This window comes from Petaurus breviceps, unplaced genomic scaffold (assembly GCF_028583685.1).
Source record: "Petaurus breviceps papuanus isolate PSGF00001 unplaced genomic scaffold, PetGlider_PUasm1.0 172, whole genome shotgun sequence".
Taxonomy (NCBI): domain Eukaryota; kingdom Metazoa; phylum Chordata; class Mammalia; order Diprotodontia; family Petauridae; genus Petaurus; species Petaurus breviceps.
In genome coordinates, this window is record NW_027185755.1 from 3691698 (window position 1) to 3714720 (window position 23023).

General features: G+C 42.4%; 1 protein-coding gene across 1 annotated transcript; it reads right to left on the bottom strand.

Annotated features, from left to right (window-relative positions):
• Nucleotides 1-780: 780 nt before the first annotated feature.
• On the bottom strand, nucleotides 781-19838 carry GCDH (glutaryl-CoA dehydrogenase). Its single transcript, XM_069082953.1, has 11 exons — nucleotides 19692-19838; nucleotides 19326-19444; nucleotides 16512-16655; nucleotides 15434-15496; nucleotides 8647-8817; nucleotides 7247-7376; nucleotides 6806-7022; nucleotides 6384-6487; nucleotides 5881-6006; nucleotides 4487-4647; nucleotides 781-1383 (listed from the first exon to the last, which is right to left on the bottom strand). Exons 1-11 carry the CDS (start codon nucleotides 19787-19789, stop codon nucleotides 1310-1312), a joined length of 1407 nt encoding a protein of 468 aa, XP_068939054.1. The 5' UTR covers nucleotides 19790-19838; the 3' UTR covers nucleotides 781-1309.
• Between the last annotated feature and the right edge of the window lie 3185 nt (nucleotides 19839-23023).

The window sequence follows — 23023 nt, forward strand, 5'->3', positions numbered from 1 at the left end:
AAACTCACATAAACAAGTAGGTTAAACTCTTGCTTGCAAGAACACTCTGAGGTAAGTTGTAAATGTGAACATTTGCTAGTCACTACAATGTCCTATTCCTCCTAGTTTCCCTGTCTCATTTGACCCTCCACCTTTCAAACCCTGGGACAGATCAGACTTGAGTGACATCAATAATTTACATTCTTACATTTAAAAACTTCCACAAACTGTCAAATGAACAAGACACAAACTAAAGCTAGGGCATGCTGGGAGAAACATGGGTACTACCGTGTTTCCCCGATAATAAGACCTATCCCGAAAATAAGCCCTCCCCTTACTGTGTAAGATTCCTCTAAAATAAGCCCTCCCCCAAAAATAAGCCCTATTGAGATTGCTACTGTAGTGAAGGTGATCCCCTGTGCTACATGCCACATTACGGTACCCTCTGTATGCACCATCCCCCCCCCCCGGGGAAATGCACGCCGCACTCCGAGCTGCATCCAATCAGAGCTGCAGCAGTGAGCGCGTCATCCTGTTCTTCCCCAGTGATTTGCTTATTGAATAAAGGTACATTTTTTTGTTCACATTTACCTGTTTATTAAAATTGCTGTCAATGTTTATTAAAATAAGCCCTCTGGTGTTTTTCTGTCCAAAAAAAATATAATAAGACAGTGTCTTATTATCGGGGAAACACGGTAGTTAATACTGTGAACTGTCTTACAAAGTGACCTCCAATATTCCTATTTCTCTAGCAACTCTACTTCCTTTCCTCTTACTCAGAACAAAAAGGCATGGATATAGTTTTGGTCAGCAAAATGTGGTTTTTATTAATGCATTTGTTCCTAGTCTGCTCCCAAGTCCAGGACACTGAATGATACTCCTGGAAATCAATGGGTGATCAGGAGGCATTAGTAAACCAGGAAGCATTATGGGTTTGGGTGAGAGATCTTAGTTATTTATTTACAAATCAAACAGCTTCACAGAAGCTGCTCTGAAGTTCATTTTTCTTCCTCTTGCCCCCTGATTTAAAAAAAACCCACTTATTTCCCAAGTTATATAAAATTAGTAATAGTTGGTGGATTAAAAGGGACTGGTATAGCATGTACAATCATATTCTTCCAGCATTTCAACAGAAGAACTGATTTTAGAACAAGGCACATTCAGGTATAGGAATCAATTTCTTCAGTCTTAGTCCTCATCTTCCAAAAAGGAAAGTAACAGTCAATTCCCCAGAAAAGCAGGCTTAATATAACTTGGGGAATCAATATAGACACAATGAAATGACAACTCTTTTCTGAAAGATGTTTGTCAGCCTTCAAGTAAAACAGGTTCACTTCCCAGCAGTGAATGCCTGAATTCCTGTGATAGCTCTCCCAAGGATCAGGGCGTGGATGTCATGAGTACCTAAAGAAAAGAGAATTGAGAGAAAGATTATTTTTAGTTGACCATTACTCTGATATTCACTAAGCATCTCTGATGCCCTGCTGAAAAGACTAGAAGTCACTCTACCTTCGATCCCTTGGGTATAGGTGCCAGTAGAAAGCAGAGAGGCTCATAACATGTAAACACAGCCCCTGAATTTTGCAGAGCTTTTCAAACCATTCAATGGGTCAACACACCTGCTTCGGGTAGGCTGCATGCACATCACATCTGGTGTCCTATTAAACCCAATCTGGCTGCTTTAACGTTGGTGAACTAGTTTCAGGTAGCACATGAGCCCAGACTACAGCCAAACCTTCCTGCCCTGACAGGGCCAAGGCCAGCAGAGTTGGTCTTCCCACCATAAAAATGCTGGGGTTGAAGAAATTAAAACTCTCTGTAGTCATATGAAAAAATGGTCTCAATCACTATTGTTTGGAGAAATGCAAATTAAAACAACTGTGAGGTACCACCTCACACCTATCAGATTGGCTAATATGACAGAAAGGGAAAATGATAAATGTTAGAAAAGATGTGGGAAAATTGGGATACTAAGGCATACCAAGGTGGAGTTGTGAACTGATCCAACCATTATGGAGAGCAATTTGGAATTATGCCCAAAGGGTAATCAAACTGTGCATACCTTTTTATCCCAAAGAAATCATAAAAAGGGGAAAAGGACCTACGTGTACAAAAATATTTATAGCAGCTGTTTTCATGGTGGCAAAGAACTGGAAATTGAAGGAATTCCCATCTATTGGGGAATGGCTGAACAAGTTGTGGTATATGAATGTAATGGAATACTATTGTTCTATAAGAAATGATGAGCAGGATGCTTTTAGAAAAATCTGGACTTAACATGAATTGATGCCAAGCAGAACCAGATCATTGTACACAGTAATAGCAACACTGTGTCATGATCAACTATGATAGACTTAGCTCTTCTCAGCAATACGATTTTCCAAGACAATTCCAAAAGACTCATGACTGAAAATGCTATCTACCTCCAGAGAAAGAACTATGAAGTCTGAATTCAGATTGAAGCACACTATTTTCACTTTTTTTTTTGGTCTGTTTGTCTTGTGGCTTTTCCTTTTTGTTCTGTTTCTTCTTTTATAAACATGAGTAATGTGGAAATATGTTTACATGATCGCACATGTATAACCTATATCAGATTGCTTACCATCTTGGGGAGGGGGGTAGGAGAGAGGGAGAAAAAATTTGGAACTCAAAATCTTATAAAAATCAGTGTTGAAAAATATCTTTACGTGTAATTGGAAAAAATAAAATACTGTTTAAAAAAAAGTGCAGGGGCTTATTCCTAATAGCAGTAAGGAACAGGAAACATTATATTATATTTAGGCTTCTCCCCAATTAAGCTCCCCAAGCTTTAGCTTGGGGGTGCCCCTTTCAGCTCCAGAATTCTGTAAAAAAAGCCTTATGGGATAGCAGCCTATGGGAAATGGACCAGAGTGGGCAATTATGAAAAGTTCAGTTTTAAAATACTCTATTCGTATCCCAAACATCCCATTGTTCAATTCAAAAAATATTTATTAAATGTTTACTACGTGCAAGGCACTCACTGTGCTAGGATATGAAGACTGAACAAGAAATATGCTCAGACCACAAAGAACTTGTATTCTATCCTGTATGTTCACACAAAGTATATGCAAAGTATTCAAAGGAAGTTTTAGAGAGAAAAAGCACTAATAACTTGAGGGAGCAGCATCAAGAAAGACTCATGGAGGAGGCAGCACCTGATATGTTCTTTGAAGGAATTCTGAGAGATAGTAGAGATGAGAAGGAATGAATGGTAAAGATCAGGGACCACCTATGAAGTCACAGAGGCTGGACGTGCAATGCCATGCATAAGCAACACCCAATAATAACAGTACTAGATCTATGCATCAAAAATATCAAAGAAAGAGGAAATACACAGCAGCTCTTACTGTCAAAACAAAGAACTGGAAATGAAGGGGGAGGATACATCAATTGGGAATGGCTGTACAAATTATGGGATGTGAATATGTTATTGTTATTCAGTCATTAAAGTTGTGTTCAACTCCTTGTGACCCCATTTGGGGTTTTCTTGGCAAGGATACTGCAGTGGTTTTCCACTTCTTTCTCCAGCTCATTTTACAGATGAGGAAACTGAGGCAAACAGCATTAAGTGACTTGGCCAGGGTCATATAGCTAGTATGTATCTGAGGCCAGATCTGACTTCTGGCCCAGCACTCTTTCCAATGTGCATCCTAACTGCCCTGTACATGAATATAACAGAATATTATTGTGCCATCAGAAATAATAAAAGGGGCAAATTTAGAGAAACCTGGAAAGACTTGCACAAACTGATGCAGAACAAAGAAATCAAGGTACAGAATGAAACATACATTTTTAGACATGGCATGTGTGGATTTGTGTTTCTAAAAAATGCTTATTTGCTACAAGGATTGAGTTTTTCTTTATTTGGGGGAGGAAGACTTGAAGGGGAAAGGGGAACTAACAATAATATCAAGAAAAGAAAGAAAGGGCCATTAAAGAATTTTTTAAAATGAAGAGAACAGAAAGAAGTTGAGAAGGAAACAGAAACAAGCAGGACAGTTTTGAAAGCTATTAAGTTTAATTTATCATATACTTCAAAAAAAGTAATACCACAATTGCAAGCCTGGGTGACTAAGATGGTGGTGCACTAAAAAAAATGAGAGAAGTCTGGAGAAAGAAGGGATTTTGAGGGGAAAAGAATGAATTCTACTTTGGACATTTGAGATGAATTTGAGATGCCTTTGGTACATTCAGATGCCATTTAGGGATACAGTTCAGGAAAGAGACTAGGGTCGGATACCTAGATGAAGACATTTATAATAATAGCTGATATTTATATATCACTTTACATTTACGAAGTGCCTTGTGGATAATGTCTTATTTGGTCCTCACAATAATCCTAAAAAGTAAGTAGTGTAAGGATGATTGCATTGATTTTTACAGATCAAAGGATGACAGTGACTTGCCCAAGGTCAGAAGCAGAGCTGAGCCTGGAATCTAACTCTTTCTCTTGCTGCTTCACTGGCATACTCAGAGTGGCTCTCACCTTCATAAGTGTTTACAGCTTCCAGGTTCATGACGTGCCGGATCACATGATACTCATCCGAAATCCCATTCCCACCAAGCATGTCACGTGCCTGTCTGGCAATATCAAGGGCTTTGCCACAACTATTCCTTTTCAGCATTGAAACCATTTCCGGGGTCACCCTAGAAGACACAAACACACCCCCCACACCCAGATATTGTTTAGACTGGTAGAGAAACTCTGACACCTTCAATGGCTTCCCACAATTTCCTGAATCAAATCCAAACTTTGCCCCTGCCTCTCATCTCCACCTGTCAAAATCTTATCCATCTTTTGATATCAGGGACTGCCTCTTTCATGAAGCTTTCTTCTCCCTCCCCAGTTAGAAGTGATTTCCTCATTCACTGAATCCCCACATGGTGTCTCTCCTATGGTCACATTCACATCATGTTTCACATCATAATGATTTGGTCTAGATATTACTACTATTACTCCCCACTAGGCTGCCTGAAGCCAGAATCACTAAGCATGAGGTCTTGGATAACAAGTTCTCTGGGAATACCTGGTGAATTGAATTCCTCATACAGAAAATGAGGGGGCTAGACTCAATGATTTCTAAGGTCTCTTCCAGCTCTAAAGCCTGTGATCCTAGGAACTGAGTTGTGTGTGCACAGGTGTCATCATGTTAAGCAAACTCAATTTCAGAAAATCTGATTTTATATAAAGGATAATTTGGAGCAAGATTTAAAAAAAATTCTTTGCACTACACAATAAATTGTCATCAAGTTCTTATGAAAGAACCATAGGGGTTTGTCACCCTTGGGGCAAGTTACAAACACACATCCAAATACATGGATGAATTTTTATGAAGCTCACCTACAAATTTAGTTAAAAACACACTTCACAGATTGCTTTAATGAGAACCCTCTTGGAAACCAAGCTTCTGGCCCACAGCTTGAGTATTTTTCTTAGAGATGGCCTTTCCTGGTCCTTCTGAGGTGTAAGTGCTCTCTTCCTCTTGAAATTACTCTCTGTTACCTTGCAGACACTTTGCATTTGCCAGTGAACATAAGGAGGACTTGGGGGGGAAGCAACTATTTCATTCTTTCCTTTCTACCTCCAGTGTCTCACATAGGCTTAAACACTGTTTCTTGAATTGAACTGAAGGAAGAGAAGAGGGGACATCTTGGGAGGGCAATATATAGTTGAAGGAAGGGATGTATAGGTTCTTGCTAGGCCACAAGGGGCTTATGTACTGACTGAATGTATGAGTGCTTCATGGATACACTGCCATCATCGCTTCTCCTTCACCTGCTGTGCTCCCTGAAGAGTTTTTCTGGTGCACCTAGTTAGCCCTGGAGGAGCCAGCCTCCTCCCCAACATCCCTTCAACCAGCCTTGGCCTGAGCCCCATACTTGTCCTTGTCCATCAAACGCCCAAGATGCAAGCAAGCATGCAGGCCCAGGGTGATCTCTGTGAGCATATCAGCCAATTTTTTCTGGATGAGCTGGTTTCTAGCCAATGGGAACCCAAACTGCTTCCTGGATACACAAAGAGAAGGAGAAGAAAAAACAGAGCAATTATAAAGGTCAGAAAAGGCCCCAGGCTTTGGGTCAGCTAGAAAAAGTTGCTGAGGGAGTCATGAAACACTCAGAGGCAAGCAGATAGATATATCTGCACAATATTGGACCTGCTGCTCTTCTTCACCCCCACCTCCAGCCTGGGCATGCTCTCTCCCCTCACCCCAGGTTAGGCTCATTCAGGCTTCTCTAACACCCTTCCACTTCTTCAAAAACCAGATCACACTCACCTCCTCCAAGGAAACTTGCCTCCATTACACTACACTTTGAGGCCTGCCTTGGGTGCTACCCAGGGTGAAGGAGTGGGAAGAGAGAAGAAAGGTCTAGGCTCCAGTTACCTATCCAAGGTGTACTGCCGAGCTGTGTGCAGACAGAACTCTGCAGCCCCCAGTGCCCCCCAAGCAATGCCAAATCGAGCTGTGTTCAGACATCCAAAGGGGCCCTGTGGAAAGAGGGAAGAGGTCGAGCAGGCTTACTGTGGCAGGGGCTTTGTAGGACACCTGGCACATTCTTACCTAGGGAAGATCACCTAAATAACTCAGTCAACAAGTACTAAGTAAAAGTGTCAGGATTTGAACTCAAGTCACCTTACCCTAAATCCAGTGCTTTTTTTTTTTTAATGACTCATGCCAAATCCCTTGCATCTCTCTTGATGATCCTAGCTCCCATTCTCAGGGCCTGGGGTTACCTGTCACTCTCCAACCTCCTTCTTCCTCTCTCCCTTTACACCTGGGTATGTGCTGACCCTGGTGTCACTCACAGCAAGGCCAGACACATTGGGCAGCATGTTCTGTTCTGGTACTTCCACGTCGTCCATGAGGATCATTCCTGTGACTGAGGTTCGAAGTGAAAACTTGCCTTCGATCTTGGGAGCTGATAATCCCCGCATGCCCTTCTCTAATAGGAAGCCCCGAATCCGACCATCCTCACACATAGCCCAGACCACAAACAGGTCAGCCTCAGGTGAATTAGTGATCCTAAGGGAAGATATAGGGAAAAGCTTTGGAGAGACTACCTTCTCCAATAAGTTCTCCACCACTGAAGAGCTACCCACCCTGTTCTTCAAGCCTTCATGAAATGGTAAGGATCTGAAGCCAGAAGGGATCTGAGATCACTATCTTAGCAGTCCAACCCTCCCTTTCTATAGACACTGTCAATAAATATATGGGCCAGGAGAGAGCCCCTGCCCTCACCCCCTCACCAGGTCTTGGAGCCACTCAGGGTATAGGTCTTGCTGGCTGCATTGTAGCGGGCCTTAGTCTCCATACCGCCTGCGTCACTTCCATGATTGGGCTCCGTTAACCCAAAGCAGCCCAGGATTTCCCCCTTTGCTGTCAACCAAACCCATAGTCAGAGCTGGGAGTTTCTCCTCTCCCTCCAGACCACCTCCCTGTAATTCCCACTCCACAGGCACCTCCATGGCTCTTGGAACTTGCAAAGCCCTAGCAGGCACCAATGAAGTTCAATAACCCTTGGGGGCCTGGTGGTAGGAACAAGAATCAGTAGGGTTAATGTCAAGGGGGTAGTTTATGGATCATGGATTGATTAGTAGGGAAGATGCTTAGGGGTGCCAGGAAGTTATTAGAAGGCTGGCAGACTTGGAAACTTGGGTCAGGTTTGGGGGTTTATCACTGGGGATGGGGCTCAGGATTCCCTGGTGGATCAGTAGACTCAGGAAGATTTGCCTGGAGTCCCAGACCAGATGGTGGGAAGGGCATGAGATGGAGAGAGAGGAATCACGGGAATATTAGTAGACTCAGGGAGGTAGATCACAGGTTTCAGACTCTAAGAATTGGTGGAACTGGGAGGGACCTTGGAAATCATCTAATTCAAACCCTTCATTTTGTAGATGGGAAAACTGAAGCCCTGAGAGATTAAGTGATTGTCCAAAGTCATAGTCAGGAATTGAACCCAGAGCTCTTAACTCCAAAGTCAACATTCTTTTCACTAGATAAGGCTGCTTTTTGTCCAAAGGTCCCTGGGAAAGGAATCTTAAGAAGATCAGTTGGGGATGGACTCAGGGGTCCTTGAAGAGTGGGTAGAATCCGAACCGGAGACAGAAGAAGCCTCAGAGGTCATCTAGACCCACCTGAATAGGAATGCCTTATATTATATAGCCCACAAGGAGTCACCCAACCTTTGCCTGGAGACCTCTAGGAACCTCTAGGGGGACTAGCCACAGTACAGCACTGATTGTTAGGAAGTTTTTCCTGATATCAAATATAAAATTGCCTCTTGGCATCCTCCCCCCTTCATTCCCAGTTCTACCCTTTGGGGCAAATCAAAATGAATTTAATCCTTCTTTCATGTGACAGCCCTTCATATTTTTGAAGACATCTATTCTTTCACCCTCTAAGGTTTCTTTTCTCTAGCAGACTTATGGCAGTAAGGGAAGTAAGTGCCCCAAGGCTGGTCCATTGGGGATGGAGCACCAGGGTCCAAGGGAAAAGACAGCTCAGGAGTCCTGAATGGGTTATAAAGCTCTAGGAAGATCAAAAGGTTAGAGTCAGTCAAAAGAGAAGAGGCTAAGGAGTCTTAGGAGGGTCGGTGGGCTCAGGAAGGTGGGTGAGGATTCCCATATTCCAAGTATACTGCTCTCACCAAGTCGGGGCAGGAACTTCTGCCGCTGCTCTTCAGAGCCATAGGCATAAATGGGATACATGACCAGGGAGGACTGGACACTCATGGCTGACCGGTAGCCACTGTCTACATGCTCCAGTTCCCGGGTCAGAAGTCCATAGGTTACAGATGAGGTTCCAGCACAGCCGTACCCTAGGAGAACAGATACAACCTATCAGATAGGCTGCATCCAGAGGCCCCAGGGACTTCTTAAGGAGAACAATCACTGAGCTGATAGACAGGTCATTCTATGTATGCCCCTTGGGTATGAATATCCTGTGGCTCAGACCCAAACCCTAGTCCCCCAACTCTTAAAGAGCCTGAAATTTAAATGTGTTCTCAGTTAATTTCACTGTCAGCTTTTGCTGCCCCAGCATGAGAGATAGCAGGCTGAGAGTAAAGTGATCCCTGGTGCCTGGGATAAGGAATAAATGAGGGTTAAATTGTAACAGTGTGGTCTTAAGGCAAAGTCACCTAAAATCCTTTCGCTCTGGCCAAGAACAGATGCATATACTTGAATAAAAACTAAGAGATCGCTCTGCCAATGATATGCCAACATTGTTGATGTACCCAAGTCCTGAGAAACTTTCCAATGAAGAAACAACTAGATTACAATTCTGACAAAATAAGTTTCGAGAAATAATTGTATCATGAACGAATTCTTTTTTGATACCTATAAAAGTTACTATTTTGATATCTGTATAAATAAAGAGCACTATTCATGATCAAAAGAGAATCCACATCCAGAGAAAGATGCGGAGTCTGAATGCATAGTGAAACAAACTACTTGCTGTGTTTCTTTTTCTTGTTTTGTTTCCTCTTTCCCACTGATCATTCCATCAGTGATAATCCTTTATAATCTGACTAATGATCAATGTGAAGATATTTGTAGATCCTATATTCAAGTGCATGCTGCCATGATATGGTCGGGTGGGGGAGGAGAGGGAGGGGGAGAAAATTTGAAATTCAAGGGACTGTGGAACTGAATGTTGTAAACTAAAAGTAAATAAACAAATCAATTTAATTAATTTTTTAAAAAAAGAGCACTGTTGCTGATTCTTCTTCATAGTCTCTTGCAGACTGCTAAAATGCATATACTCTGGATGCTGCTATTTCCTTTATGGAACTCTCAGGAGAAAAGGCACCTGATCTGGTTACTATGTGCCTTCAGTTTCAGAAGGGAGATGGTGGAAAGGAGCGGTTGTGTTTCACATTGGAAAAGAACTTTGAGTTAAATAAATTGATTCTGTAATCGTAGACTCACTCCAATAATGATGATGGTTTGATGAAAAGAACTAAATAAATTATTAGTTACTATAAAGATCAGCCACAGGGGTGGCCAGGTAGCACAGCGAGTAAGAGTACCGGCTCCAGTGTTGGGATGACCTGGGGATCAAATCTGGGCTCAGATACTTAGCACCACACCCAGAAATAACTGGCCGTGTAATCCTGAGCAAGTTACTTAACCCTGATTGCTCATTAAAAAAAAAAAAAGATCAGCCATGGCCATGCATTAAGAAATAGCCTCTGTGTAAAGCTCAAGTTGAAGGAATATAGCCACTAATAGAAGACTTAGAGAAATAAGAAGTTATCAAAAAGGAGTAGTCTCTATGTAATATTACCTTACTGGTAAGAAAAGAAGGAAAATTAGATTAAAAAAGGTCAGCCAGTATATCACTTTGTTCAAGATTGAAGAGCTATAAATAAGCACATTATTCCCATGATTCCTGTTGTTTCTAAGCCTGCTACTATAACAACTTTTGTACCTCCAAACACATGGTTCTTTTCAGTAATCAATACAGTATGTTTTGGTTTCTTTTCCATCCCATTAGCTGAAAAATCTAAATTCTTACTTGCCCTTACTCATGGAGAATCTCAGTATGTACGGCAAAAGATTCCCCAAGGGTTTCATGACTCCCCTACTATCTTTTCTAGAAACTTGCAGGAAAATTTAAAGTTGTTTATTTCACCAAAAGAGTCTGCTTTTCAATATATAGATGATTTATTAATAGCTTCTGGAACTGAAGAACAATATAAGATTGAAACTCTTGCTTTGCTTAAGTTATTAGTTCCACAAGGCCATAAGATGTTTTTGGACAAACTATAGTATTGCCTGCAAGAGGGGAGATATATAGGACACTTTCTTTCTGCAAATGGAAGGTATAGCATTCCCAAAGTGAAACCAGTTCTAAGAGTGAGGATTCCACCTCATGAAAACTGCTGCAACACTATCTAACTTTGTTTTTTTTCACTGTTAGGCTTTAATTCTGATTGATAATTCCTCTGATGCCTTAGAAGGGAAAGAAAAACCTGAACAGGTCTTTTTTAACATTGAAAGGAGCCACAGCATCCCTTCCAGTATTAGGTGGATCCAATATTGGTAAGTCTTCCCATCTATGTGTAGCAGCAAGCACCCCAAGCGTCCTCAGGGTTTGCTGCCAATACAGGTTCTTAGATCTGCTTTGATAAAGGAAAGCAACTCAAAATGGGTTAACAAGCTTACTTTAATCAGTCAAATATGTATGTTTACCTAGTTCAGGGGAAAGAGGTCAGCACCCTGAACTTCAAAGTATACAGGCAGAATTATCAAGACAGAAACAGATCAAGTGGACAGATTTCAAACTGTCCAACCATTACATCCATACCCAATCAACATCTGGGTTTCAACATCTGGGTTTTTCAAAGGGGGGGGGCGCTCAGGACAACAGCTTCCCAGAATCCAGATCAAATCACAGAACACTTCTCAAAGTGAGCCCCCAAAAACAAAGCTACACATCAGGGCTTATATAGCCTTTTCCTGGCTCAGAGAATGTAACAACCTTTTGGACCCACTGGCCAATCAAAAAGTATCAACTGAAAAACAAGCCTCCCTCCCCAGGCTCCAGGTGCACTTTAGCCTAGGGGCAGGGAAGATCTTTAAATTTGCATTTCCATTACACTATGTTACCTTGAGAGGGTGGCCAGGGGAGTCCTCACTCAAAACCTGTCAACTATTTATGTCGAACTTTTTATAAACAAGTCCTACTATCTTAAGAACAGGCAGGAAAAGAATGGAAACTTTTTTTCTGCTGAAAGTTTCAAACTTTTCAAAAGATAGAATCTCATCTTTGTGTTCCCAATATTGGTCAGGATGGGAATGGAAGAGAAAAAAAAGAGTTAAGAGGAAAGGCAATCCTATCCCCTTTGCAGAAATGTATAGAAATGCAAACTTATAAATTGAAAGGAAATGTATCTACTATAGATTTTCAAATTGTAGATAAAGATTCTAGTGCAGTTTGGGGTTGCAACCTCTCAATACTAAGGCACATGTAAACAATAGATCACTCTCTTTCATTGAGGGTTAAAGATTTATTGTTCTAGTGTAAGGGAAGAAGGCGATTTCACCAATTAGAGAATAAACAGAACTGAAGCCAATTTTAAAGTTTTATTTCCAGTGAAGTCCAAAAGGGAAGAAAGAAAAAAAATAAACAGGATTTACAGTTTTTAAGCCTTCTCTGGTGGTTAAGAACCATCTATTATTAACTCTTCTCTACAACTTGAAAGGAGTCTTGTTTAGGTCAGAAAGCAAATAATTACTTTTTTTTGAATGTCATAATTGATAAATGAATAAATTTTTTAAAATGTAAGATAATTCAGAATGTCACTTAACTGGTAATTTGTCTTGTGTCTATGTTTTAAATAAAACTGTCAAGTATTTAATTGGGTGTATTTTGCTTTAAGATGAATAATAAAGATAATTACTTAGTGTTTTGGGAAAAGTACAGAATAGACTGTAAATTCTCATTATCTGTGAAGTTCTATGGGGACATGCTAAGTCCTCTGGATCTTTAGCCTTGGCAAGGTCATAAAATCTTATCAGCTTTGTGAAAGAAGGAGCTGTAAGAATGTTATGACTAATGAGAGCCTTATTAAGAATTTATAAATTCTAAAATAGTAAATTTGTTTACAGAGAAACTGAGGTACCTTCCTTCAACAAAAATACAGTCAAAGTGGTGGATGACTTACAAGTTTGCTTAGAGTAAAGTAGTGATTTATATGATAATTTGTCCATTAATTATGAAAATTATGGAACTACACCTAGAATGTAGTGTATTAAAGTTATATCTTTAACTATCAAAAGATTTCAGTTTAAAGAATTTTTCTTTTTACTCTAGGGATTAGTATGCAACACCTTAAGATCTCTAGGCCAACAAGAGTAACCCGTGTTTTTGTGTTTTTCTGAATTCTGACTGAATTGTCATGTATTCACTGTAAATGTGAAACTCTAGTATCTCACCACAGGAGAGTAGGGGGTAAGGGGATGAGAAGGGAGATGATGGAAGGGAGGGCAGGCTGAGGGGGAAAGAAGTTGGAAGCACCCACTTTTGAAAAGGGACAGCATCAAAGTAGAGAGTAGAACAAGTGGGGGGGTGGGACGGCCAGGTAGTACAGCGAGTAAGAGCACTGGCTCCAGTGTTGAGATGACCTGGAGATGGAATCCCGGGCTCAGACACTCAGCACCACACCCAGAAATAACTGGCCTTAACCTTGAGCAAGTTACTTAACCCCGACTGCTTAAAAAAAAAAAAACAAGTGGGGGGGTGGGATAGGATGGAAGGAAATATAGTCAGTCTTTCACAATATATCCACTATGGAAATGTTTTACATAGCTACACATGTACAACCTTTATTGAATTGCTTATCTTCCCAGTAAGGGTGGGTGACAAGGGAGGAAGGGAAAGAATCTGAAATTCAAAGTTTTAAAGCCAAATGTTTAAAAAAAAAAAAAATATATATATATATATATATAATTATTATTTTACATGTAACTGGGAAATAAGATATACAGGCACTCGGGCATAGAGATCCACTGTGCCCTATTGGAAAGTTGGAGGAGGGATGGGGGAAGATATGGGAGAGAGCAGTGGGATCACTGTTTTGGGGTGGTGAGTAGGGGAAAAATGGGGAGAAAATGTGTAACTCAAAATCTTGTGGAAATGAATGATGTAAACTAAAAATAAACATAAAATTTAATTTAAAAAATGTGAAACTCTAGGATGTGATTATTTTCTTAATTTCTAAGTCCTGATTTTTACACCTGGATGTGTTTATTAAACTAGAAAAGAAAGATGTTGAGTGAATGCTTTTGGAAAAACCTTGTATGTACTTAATAAGCACTGAAGATATATGTTCTTCTTTATTGTTAACTAATTTAACATGAAAAAGAACTATACCTCATTTTAAATTGTACACAGTGTCTTCTCCACAATATAATGATCCCAGACAATTCCAAAAGACCGACAGAATGCTATCTCTCCCATCCTCCACCTCCTCCTTCTTTCTTTTTCTTGTCTCTCTCCCTCTTTCTCCTTCTCTCTCTCTCTTTCCTTTTTTCCTCTCTTTTTCACATTCTTCTATATGAATCTGCATCTATCACTCCCCTGCTCAGAAATGTCTTGAGTATAGTCCTGCCTCCAATTCCAAGCCCTCTACCATGCAGCAACACCCTGGACCACATTCTCTCCAAACACTCTGACACTCCTGAATTGAGCCTTTATCCAAACTATTCAAGATTGGATTTTGTAAAGCCCTACTAAATCATACTAAGTTTTAGCATTAGTGGGTTTAGGCAGCATTCAAGGTGGCTTGGAATCTGGAAAGTATATGCACTGGAAGAAACATGGCTGCAAATCTGCCCTAAAAACAAGGCTTATTCCAGGTACTGTTAAGAACTGACACCCCAGTTAAAAACAAGATACTGATTAAGAGATGCACTGACTGAGTTTGAATGGACCAAAATGAACAATTTGTGGACAGTGGTCTAGGACAGATCCTGCTGACGTGGAACTTCCAAGGAAAAATGTTTCCTAGAAGCAGATGATTTATGAGTAGAGTTAAATGCCAAATGACAGAATAAGAGATCCAATGTTTAAATGAATTATTGCACACATATTTACCCAAACTCTTAATATTGCCCAGCATCTGAATTACATTCTGGAGGAGTTAGGGAAAGGTAGGGAATATTTTAAGGGATATTCCTTGAAAGTGAATATTGTTCTAACTTTTCTGATTCAATTAGTTTTGTTAGTAATAGTGCCGCTTTAGACATGTTAGTTATACAAATGCCTAAGAATTGCACAATTGCAAGTCAATAAGACTTTTGAAAAGATTTTAACTCTGAGAATGTGATACTATAAAATAATACCAAAAGTTAGAGTTTGCAAAAAATAAATGAGGGTTGAACTCTAGTATTAGGGTGTAGTCACCTAAAATTCTTTAGCTCCTGCCAAGAATAGGTACACATACTTGAACTAAACCAAACAGACTGTTCTGTCAATGGTCTGGCAATGTTACTAATGCATCTCAGTCCTGATAAAATTGCCAATGGAGAAACAACTGAATGACAGTTCTGAAAAAGAAGTCTTCATACAGTTATATAATATATGAGTTATTTTTAGATCCTTATAAAAGCTATTGCTTTGCTACCTGCATAAAAAAAGAATGTTATTGTTGCTTTTCTTCTTAGTTTCTTGCAGAATGCCTATATGCATCTTCTCTGGATGCTAATATTTCTCTTTTCAATAAATTTTCTATTATTTCAAGGATTGTCTCTATGTAGGTTCATTTCAACCTGACACTGGCACACAGTATATACTTAATAAATACTAGTTGATTGTATGGACACAAACTAGAGGCCCAAACTCTGTCCTAAAGTCTGTAATCCAGAACCCCAAGGTCACAGGCAGGGCAAGAAAGAAACAGGAAGAAAGCTGGAACATCTTATACCTACCTTTAATGGTGGGGCCTAGCACACCCATTTGCCCCAGTTCTGAAATGATCTCCCGGTGAAACACTATAAGAAGACACAGTTCATAAATGGTTGGACAAACCTGAGACCCAATTCCAGTCCCTCCTCTTTCCCTAATCCTAAAGAGAGATTCCAGTGTTGTCTCTAGGGAGCCCCCAAGGCCTATGGGAGAAAGACAAAGCCTCCAGGCTCTCTGGCCTTTACTCAGACTATTCCCAATCTCCACAGGGACTTGTGATGATTAAAAGGGTCCAAGAAACACAGGTTTCTGGGTAATCATTTTATTAATATGGTCAGAAGTTATTAATAAAAGTGTGGTTGCTTTCTCTCTTAGACCAAAGACCCCTAATGGTGGTGGGGTAACAGTTTATATGCCCTTTGAAAAAGAGATGTTCCCGAGGGGTGTCTACTCAATTAACAAAATGGAAGGTGGGCTAACTTGGGGTACATGACTTAGGTCACTCAAATCTTGGTCAACAAGACATCAATTTGGGGCAGCTAGATGGCGCAGTGAATAGAGCACTGGCCCTGGAGTCAGGAGGACCCGAGTTCAAATTCGACCTCAGACACTGGCTGTGTGACCTTGGGCAAGTCATACCCCAATTGCCCTGCCTTCCCCCTCCAAAAACAAACAAACAAAACACACACACACACACACACACACAAGACATCAGATTCATCATATCCTCATCAACATTTCCTCCAGACTGGTCTGAGCAAACACAATGACCATTAATATACCCATTAGCCCAAAACTAGAATTTCTTTTACTTTTTGACTAGATCTCGGCCTGGTTAAGTTTCTTTTTTCTTTATTTTTTTTTTTTTGAGGGGGCATAAATTTCTAAGCGATTCCCCACACTGGTTCATCTCTGGATGAGAAAATAGAAAAGTGGGAAAACTCTGGTCCTAATACAATAATTAGTTATGTAAATACAAGAAAGAAGTATTCACTTATCATAACCTGCATTCCTGTTTGCTACTAGAGAGAGCAGGGAATCCTTTGGGGTTAAAGGGAAGTCGCTCTACTTTGAGATCTCACTTTCAGCCAAAACCAGTACCTTCATTCCGATTAGCCAGGAGGACACGGGGCATCAGCTTTTCCTGGCAGTAGGCTCGGAATGTATCTCGGGTCACGATCTCATCAGGTGTCAATTGTGATTCCAGAAGAAGTGGGTCCTGCCAGTTGAAGTTGGGGCGTGAAGCTGATGGGGAAAGGCCAAGAAGATTCAGGGGTGAGGAGTGAGACTGTTTACTGCAGCTATGTTCTCCTAGTCTGAGTGAATAAAGACCTCACTTTGTCTCTGATTTGCAATATCTCCTAAAAGTTCTACCATGGGCAAACCATGTTTCCCTCCCTGAACCTCAGTTTCCCCATCCATGAAATAGGGATAATATTCTCTGTAGGATATCTCTGCCAGAGTTGTTTTTTCACTATGCAAGAGTTTGTAAACCTTGAATGGTTTATAGAAATGGGAGCCACTGTCATTCATGCAGATTGCCCCTCCTACTCTTCCACCCCATGCATTCAGACATCCTTCAGTTAGGATTGGCCATTTGACTAGAGCTGACGCTAGTGAATAAGAGATGGGGCATGGGACTGGATAGGCTAGGGGGGAAGAGGTGAGGCAGGTGACTGGTTACCTATCACCTCTAGAATTACTAATTAACTCCTTAGGGAAGGAACTGTTTTGTTTTGTTTTTTGCCTCGTTTTGTATCCCCAGTGCCTGGCACATAATATTTATCGATTGATTATAAAGCTCTTCACACTCTGGTCCTAGCCTACCTTTCTACCCTTTTTTAACAACACAATATTCCCCATCACACTTAATGTCCAGCCATACTGGTCCCCTCACTGCTCCTCCCACACAATGTTCTACCCTCCTGCCCTTCTCTAGGCCTTTGCCTGTCCCCAAGGCTTAGCCTCTTCCCAGCCTCTTGGAATCACTGGTTTTTGTCCAGCACCACCTTCTGTATGAGACCATTCCTGATTCTCCCTCCCCTAGCTGCTACTGTTTCCTCTCCCAAAGTTACTCTATTTGTACTCGCTTTGTATATACACCTATGTGTATGTGTTGTCCTCCCAAGAAATACATAAGCTATTTAATTGTTTTACTTCTGTCTTATATCCCCAGCATCTAGGACAGTGCCTGCACACAGCAGGAGCTTAGTAAGTACTTGCTGAAGGTGGGGATCTGGGATTGGGGAAAGCTTCCTAAAGAATCATAGATTTAGAGCTGTTAAGAGACCTTATTAGCCACAGAGTCCAATCCACTGATTTCCCAGAAGAGGATACTGAAGTACAGAGGGATTGTTATGAGCCCAGAGTCATAGAGATAGTAAATGTCTAAGGTGGGATGGAGTTTAAATTAGGCTTTAAAAGACAAGAAGGAATTTAACTGGTTAAGAAGGAGAAGGAAGGAGGTCCAGGCATCTTGAATAGTTTGGATAAAGGCTCAATTCAGGAGTGTCAGAGTGTTTGGAGAGAATGTGGTCCAGGGTGTTGCTGCATGGTAGAGGGCTTGGAATTGGAGGCAGGACTATACTCAAGACATTTCTGAGCAGGGGCGTGATAGATGCAGATTCATACAGAAGAATGTGAAAAAGAGAGGAAAAAAGGAAAGAGAGAGAGACAAGGAGAAAGAGGGAGAGAGACAAGAAAAAGAAAGAAGGAGGAGGTGGAGGATGGGAGAGACAAAGAGAAGGAAAGAGGCAGAAGAAAAAGGAGGAAGGGTACAGAGGGAAGGAGGGGGAGAGGGAGAGAGAAGAAAAGAAGAGGAAGAAAGAGAAAGCCTGAAACATCAGAGCTACAAGGGACCTTAGAGCAGGGATTCTTAATAATTTTTGTGTCATGCATCCCTTTGGCGATCTGCTAAAGTCTATGGCCCTTGTTCAGAATGCTTTTAAATAGTTGAAGGAGATGCTACATTTTAGTTAAAGGCTAGTGAAAATAAAGATTTATTTTTCCCCCATCCAAGCCAACAGGTCCCCTGAAATTTAACTTTCCAACATCAGGTTAGGAACCTCTGACTTAGAAGACTCTGTTCCATAGAACAAATATGGGGGAGGGGACTGCTCAGGGAAACTGCCCAATCAGCTAGATAAGCAAGAATGTTTTGGTCTTTGCTAGGATTTGTATTGTATCTTCCTTTGGACATACTCTTTGGTAAGTCAAGTTTACAGCATGATAAAATGATTAGCTTTCATTCCTTTGGGAAGACCACTCTTTTAAGTTGACCTATAAAATCTATGATCCATCCTTTATATACGCCAGATCCAAGGACCAAGCCATTCTCCAAACAAAGGGCATAGGAAGATATCATTGTTGTCCCAACAAAGTTAGTCTCTTATCTTCCCAGAGTAACATAAAAGTACCCACTATTTGCTAGAACCTTCACTAGACACTGGGGAATAATACCAAGACAAAAGTGAGATTTCTTCTGCCTTCCAGGAGTTTACTTACTTATATTCACATCATTTTTACAGAGGAAACAGGCCAGAGAATAAAAGTAATGTGCAATATCATACACTAGTAAGCAGCACAATCAGAATTTGAATCTAGATGTCCTGATTCCAAGTCCAGTGTCTTGGAATGTCCCACTGCCTTACTTGGGCAGCCAAGTCCAGAGTGGGTCCCCTAGAACCTCTCACATAAGGAAAAAGGGGCTGGGGGAAGGGTCATTTATAGTGGACAAGGGAAAGCCGGATCCCAGGAGTTAGTGGGATGGATGGGATGGATATTGAACTCGGAGAAAGAATCCATGCCTTGACCTTTCCCTCCCGAGGCCTCAGTTTCCTCATCTGTAAAAGGAGAGATATGGCCTCAAGCATCCTTCCAGTTCCGCTTCTCCGACCTTCCCGCGCCCCTACTCACCCCGGGTAGCGGCCTGGGTGACTCGGCCTCTCACCAAGTCCAGGACTGGGCTGTGGATTCGGCTCAGGAGCCGCCACGCGGAGACACCCTTCAGCGCCATGGGGAAGAGGGCAGGTTGCCTGGAGGAGGAGGAGAAAGCTCAGGGTGCAGGGCTCCCGCCCGCCCCCAGCCCCGAGGCCCGATTCTAGAGGGGGTTCACGCCCCAGGGGGGAAGCCCGAGGTATGGGAAGGGGCCCTGGAGTTCACGTCAGGAAGGCCACTTCAGCCCTAGTAGGGAAAAACAAGAGGACAGGGCTTCCAGCCAACGTCCCAGACCCCTCCCCTCCCTGCCCCCGCGAGAGACCCCCGAATCCGAGTGCCGCTCACCTTACGATTCCAAGATCCTGGATCAGCGCAGGATGGGACAAAGACCACGAGAGAGTGGGAGATCCAGAAAGAGGCGGGGCACATTTCAACACGTTCATTGGTCCGAATGGAGGTGGCTCTTCCCTGAGAGAGGCGGGGTTGTCTCCTCTTAAACGAGAGATACCAGACCTTACCCTGGTGAAGCCTAACAGCGCCCGCAGACTGAGCATGCCTCTTTAACAAGCTTAGCGAGCCGAGAGCAGAGCTCCACTCGGATTGGTCATCCCGAGAGCTAACCTTTGACTTTCACTCTCATTGGTCCGATGTGTGGGTGTGTTGTGGGGCGCCCTGCTCCCCGGTGTTCTGCCTCTCGTGGGAATGACCCCGGCCCTAACAGAGCAAATGAAGACTGGGGGTGGGGACGTGCGGGGGTTTGGAGGGGTCGGAGCTCGGAGGCTCTGGCCTCCAGGCCTTTCCTTCTCCCAGGTCCCTGGAGGTTCCCTCAGTCACTATCAGAGGCGCCCCGAGGCGGGGTCTGCACCCCGGCACCCCAGGGACTGGGGAGAGTCTCCGGGAACCTGAGAAGGATGACGTAATTGATTGCACGTCCGAATGTGATGTGCAGTGCGGGTCATTATTAAGGTAAATGCAGTTCCATTCAATTACGCCAGCAGCGCTAAGGGCAAGGCACTCTGCTAGGCACCGAGATACCGAGAGACTAGGCAAATAAAACAGGACCTGCCTTCAAGCAGTTTTCATTTTCCTAGGGATGATGAGGAGGAGGAGGAGGAGGAGGAGGGTGATGATGATGACAGCTAACACATTAATAACACCTTAAGGTTTGCAAAGTGCCTTATAAGTGTTTTCTCATTTGATCCTTGCAGCCTTGTGACGTAGGTGCTCTTATTCCCACTTTGTAGAAGAGGAAACAAGAGGCTGAAAAGGTCAAGTGATTGGGGGTGGGGAGCACAAGGATAATAAGCATCGCGGGGCACATGCGGTTCAGGGGGGACTAGCACCTCTGGTGTGAGGGCTGCTGAGTCCTTTTCAGGACTGCTCATCCGTCTTTGGTGTCCACCTTCTACCCAACTCTAACCGGCTGCTGCCTCCCATCTCAGCAGATGGCCTACCCAGGTTCCAACAAGCCTCACCCCCCCCCCAGTGAATTAGGGGGACATCTACTCCAAGCATGTGAAGACTTCCCCCATCAGAATGGACAAATGAGAATAGTTTGTTCCAAGGGTCAGGAAGGTGACTTCAGCAGGTGTTGTGAGCTTAGAGCTTAGTCAGACATTGAAGATGCCAAGGTCATCCACTGCATCCTGGGCCATTGCCAGTCTTCTTGACTTTTGTCCTGCCACTGGACTTTGATGACTCTGAAAGCGAAAGTGAGGCAGACAGCTTTGCCTACCTCTGCCTCACTTAAATCCAATTCACTGGAGAGTGAACTGGTCCTCTTAGAAAATAAAGGCACAGGGGTGGCTAGGTGGCACAGTGAGTAAGAGCTCAGGCCCCAGAGTCAGGAGACCTGGGATCGAATCCGGGCTCAGATACTTAGCACCACACCCAGAAATAATTGGCTGTATAACCTTGAGCAAGTTACTTAACCCCAATCGCTTAAAAAAAAAAAAAAAAAGAAAATGAAGGCTCAACAACAAGTGTCTGAGACAAAGTAAGTTGGAACTCAGGTTTTCCTTACTCCAAGGCCAAGAACTATTTTTTGTGATATCCACTAGCTGCCATAATACAAAGAAAGTTGGGGAGGACCACTCCTCTCAGAAGAGTCCTCATTTCCTACTGAGAAACACTATGAAATTTCTCTGACTTTTCTTCCAGCTCCCACTCCCTCAAGCTCACAATTGGGAAAATACCATCATCCTTCAAGATCTCAACCACCTTGGTACCTCACCCTCTGGCCATCAGATTGGAGGGTGGAGCCATGAATTCCAAATCCTTCATTAAGCATCTTCTTATTTCTCACTTGGCTATACTAGCTAGAGACTTTTTCTGATTTTTACACCATTCCTTTCCCTCCCCCAAGCTTCCTTCTTCCTTGTCCAGATGCCTTTTGTGTTTTGTCTTTTCCCACTAGATTACAAGCTTTTTGAGGTCAGGGAGTTTCTTTCACAGTGCCTGGCACATAATAGGTGTTTAATAAGTATTGATTGACTGATTGAGGAGTGGTGGACTACAGGTGTAGAAGGTATGTGTTGTCAGATGAAGTCAATTAATGCCGAGTTTTGCTTTGTAGGTGGTGCCACAGTGCATAGAACACTGGCTTGGAATCAGTAAGACTCATCTTCATGAATTCAAGTCTGGCCTCAGACATATACTAGCTGGACAGGTCACTTAACCCCATTTGCCTCAGTTTCCTTATCTGTAGAATGAGCTGGAGAAGAAAATGGCAAACCACTCCAGTATCTTTGTCAAGAAAACTCCAAATGAGATCACGAACAATAGAACACAACTGGACAACAAAGAGGGATGGGGGTGGTATTCAGGAGTGACAGTTATGTTTGTTTTTTAAGTATCAATAGGCCTTAAAAAAAAAAAAAGCTACCAACAAGGAACATTGAAGCAAGAGAAAGCAAACCAATAATGGGGGAGATTAAGGAAGGCTTTATGAAGGAGGTGGTATTGTTGAGGTTTAGGGGTGGTGGAACCCTGAAATAGCGACACACAGGTCCTGCCTGAATGAATTTGACCCAAGCCTTCTTTCAGCCAAAGACAAGGTTTATTAAAACACAAATAGAGGGTGGGTACTATTCTAAAAATCTGCCATATTGGCCAGACTCTTAAAGAATCTGAGCCTTGGCTAGACTAGTAAGGAATCTCTGCATTTGTGATGCTTATATTGACAAGTGGGCCAGATTGAATCTGCGCACCTTAATGGAGGGAAGGTGAATTTTATATACAGAAAGACTGGGAACAGAGAAGGGGTCTAGATGAATGGTGATCTAGGGTGGGACCAAATGTAGACAATGAAAGGTCAGTTAATTAACTTTGTTAATTGCCCCCAGGCAAACACCAGGGAACTGGGCCAGGGGCTTTTCCTTTTTTGGGGTTCAGATCCCAAAGACATGGTCATTTCCTTTTGGGGGTTCACATCGAATCCCCATCAGTACTTCAGTTGAGCCTTAAAGAAAGGCAGAGGGGGAGAAGAAAGAAAGAGGGAGGACTTTTCAGCCGCAGAGTCCATAAACTGCCTGTACAAATGGAAGGTGGTAGGAGATGGAGTATGTGAAGAAAGGAATGGCTAATTGTTCCAACTGGCCAGAACCAAGCGTGTGTGAAGGAGTACAGCAGGCCTGCATAGCCTGCAACTCGTGAGCATGCCAAAGAATTTGGGGGGG

Coding starts and splice junctions, on each gene's coding strand:
- GCDH (XM_069082953.1), bottom strand. CDS start 19,789: ATGAACGTGTTGAAATGTGCCCCGCCTCTTTCTGGATCTCCCACTCTC. Junction 19,445..19,691: donor CAGGATCTTGGAATCGTAAG/GTGAGCGGCACT, acceptor CTCCTCCTCCAG/GCAACCTGCCCTCTTCCCCA. Junction 7,023..7,246: donor CTGAGTGGCTCCAAGACCTG/GTGAGGGGGTGA, acceptor ATCTTCCCTTAG/GATCACTAATTCACCTGAGG.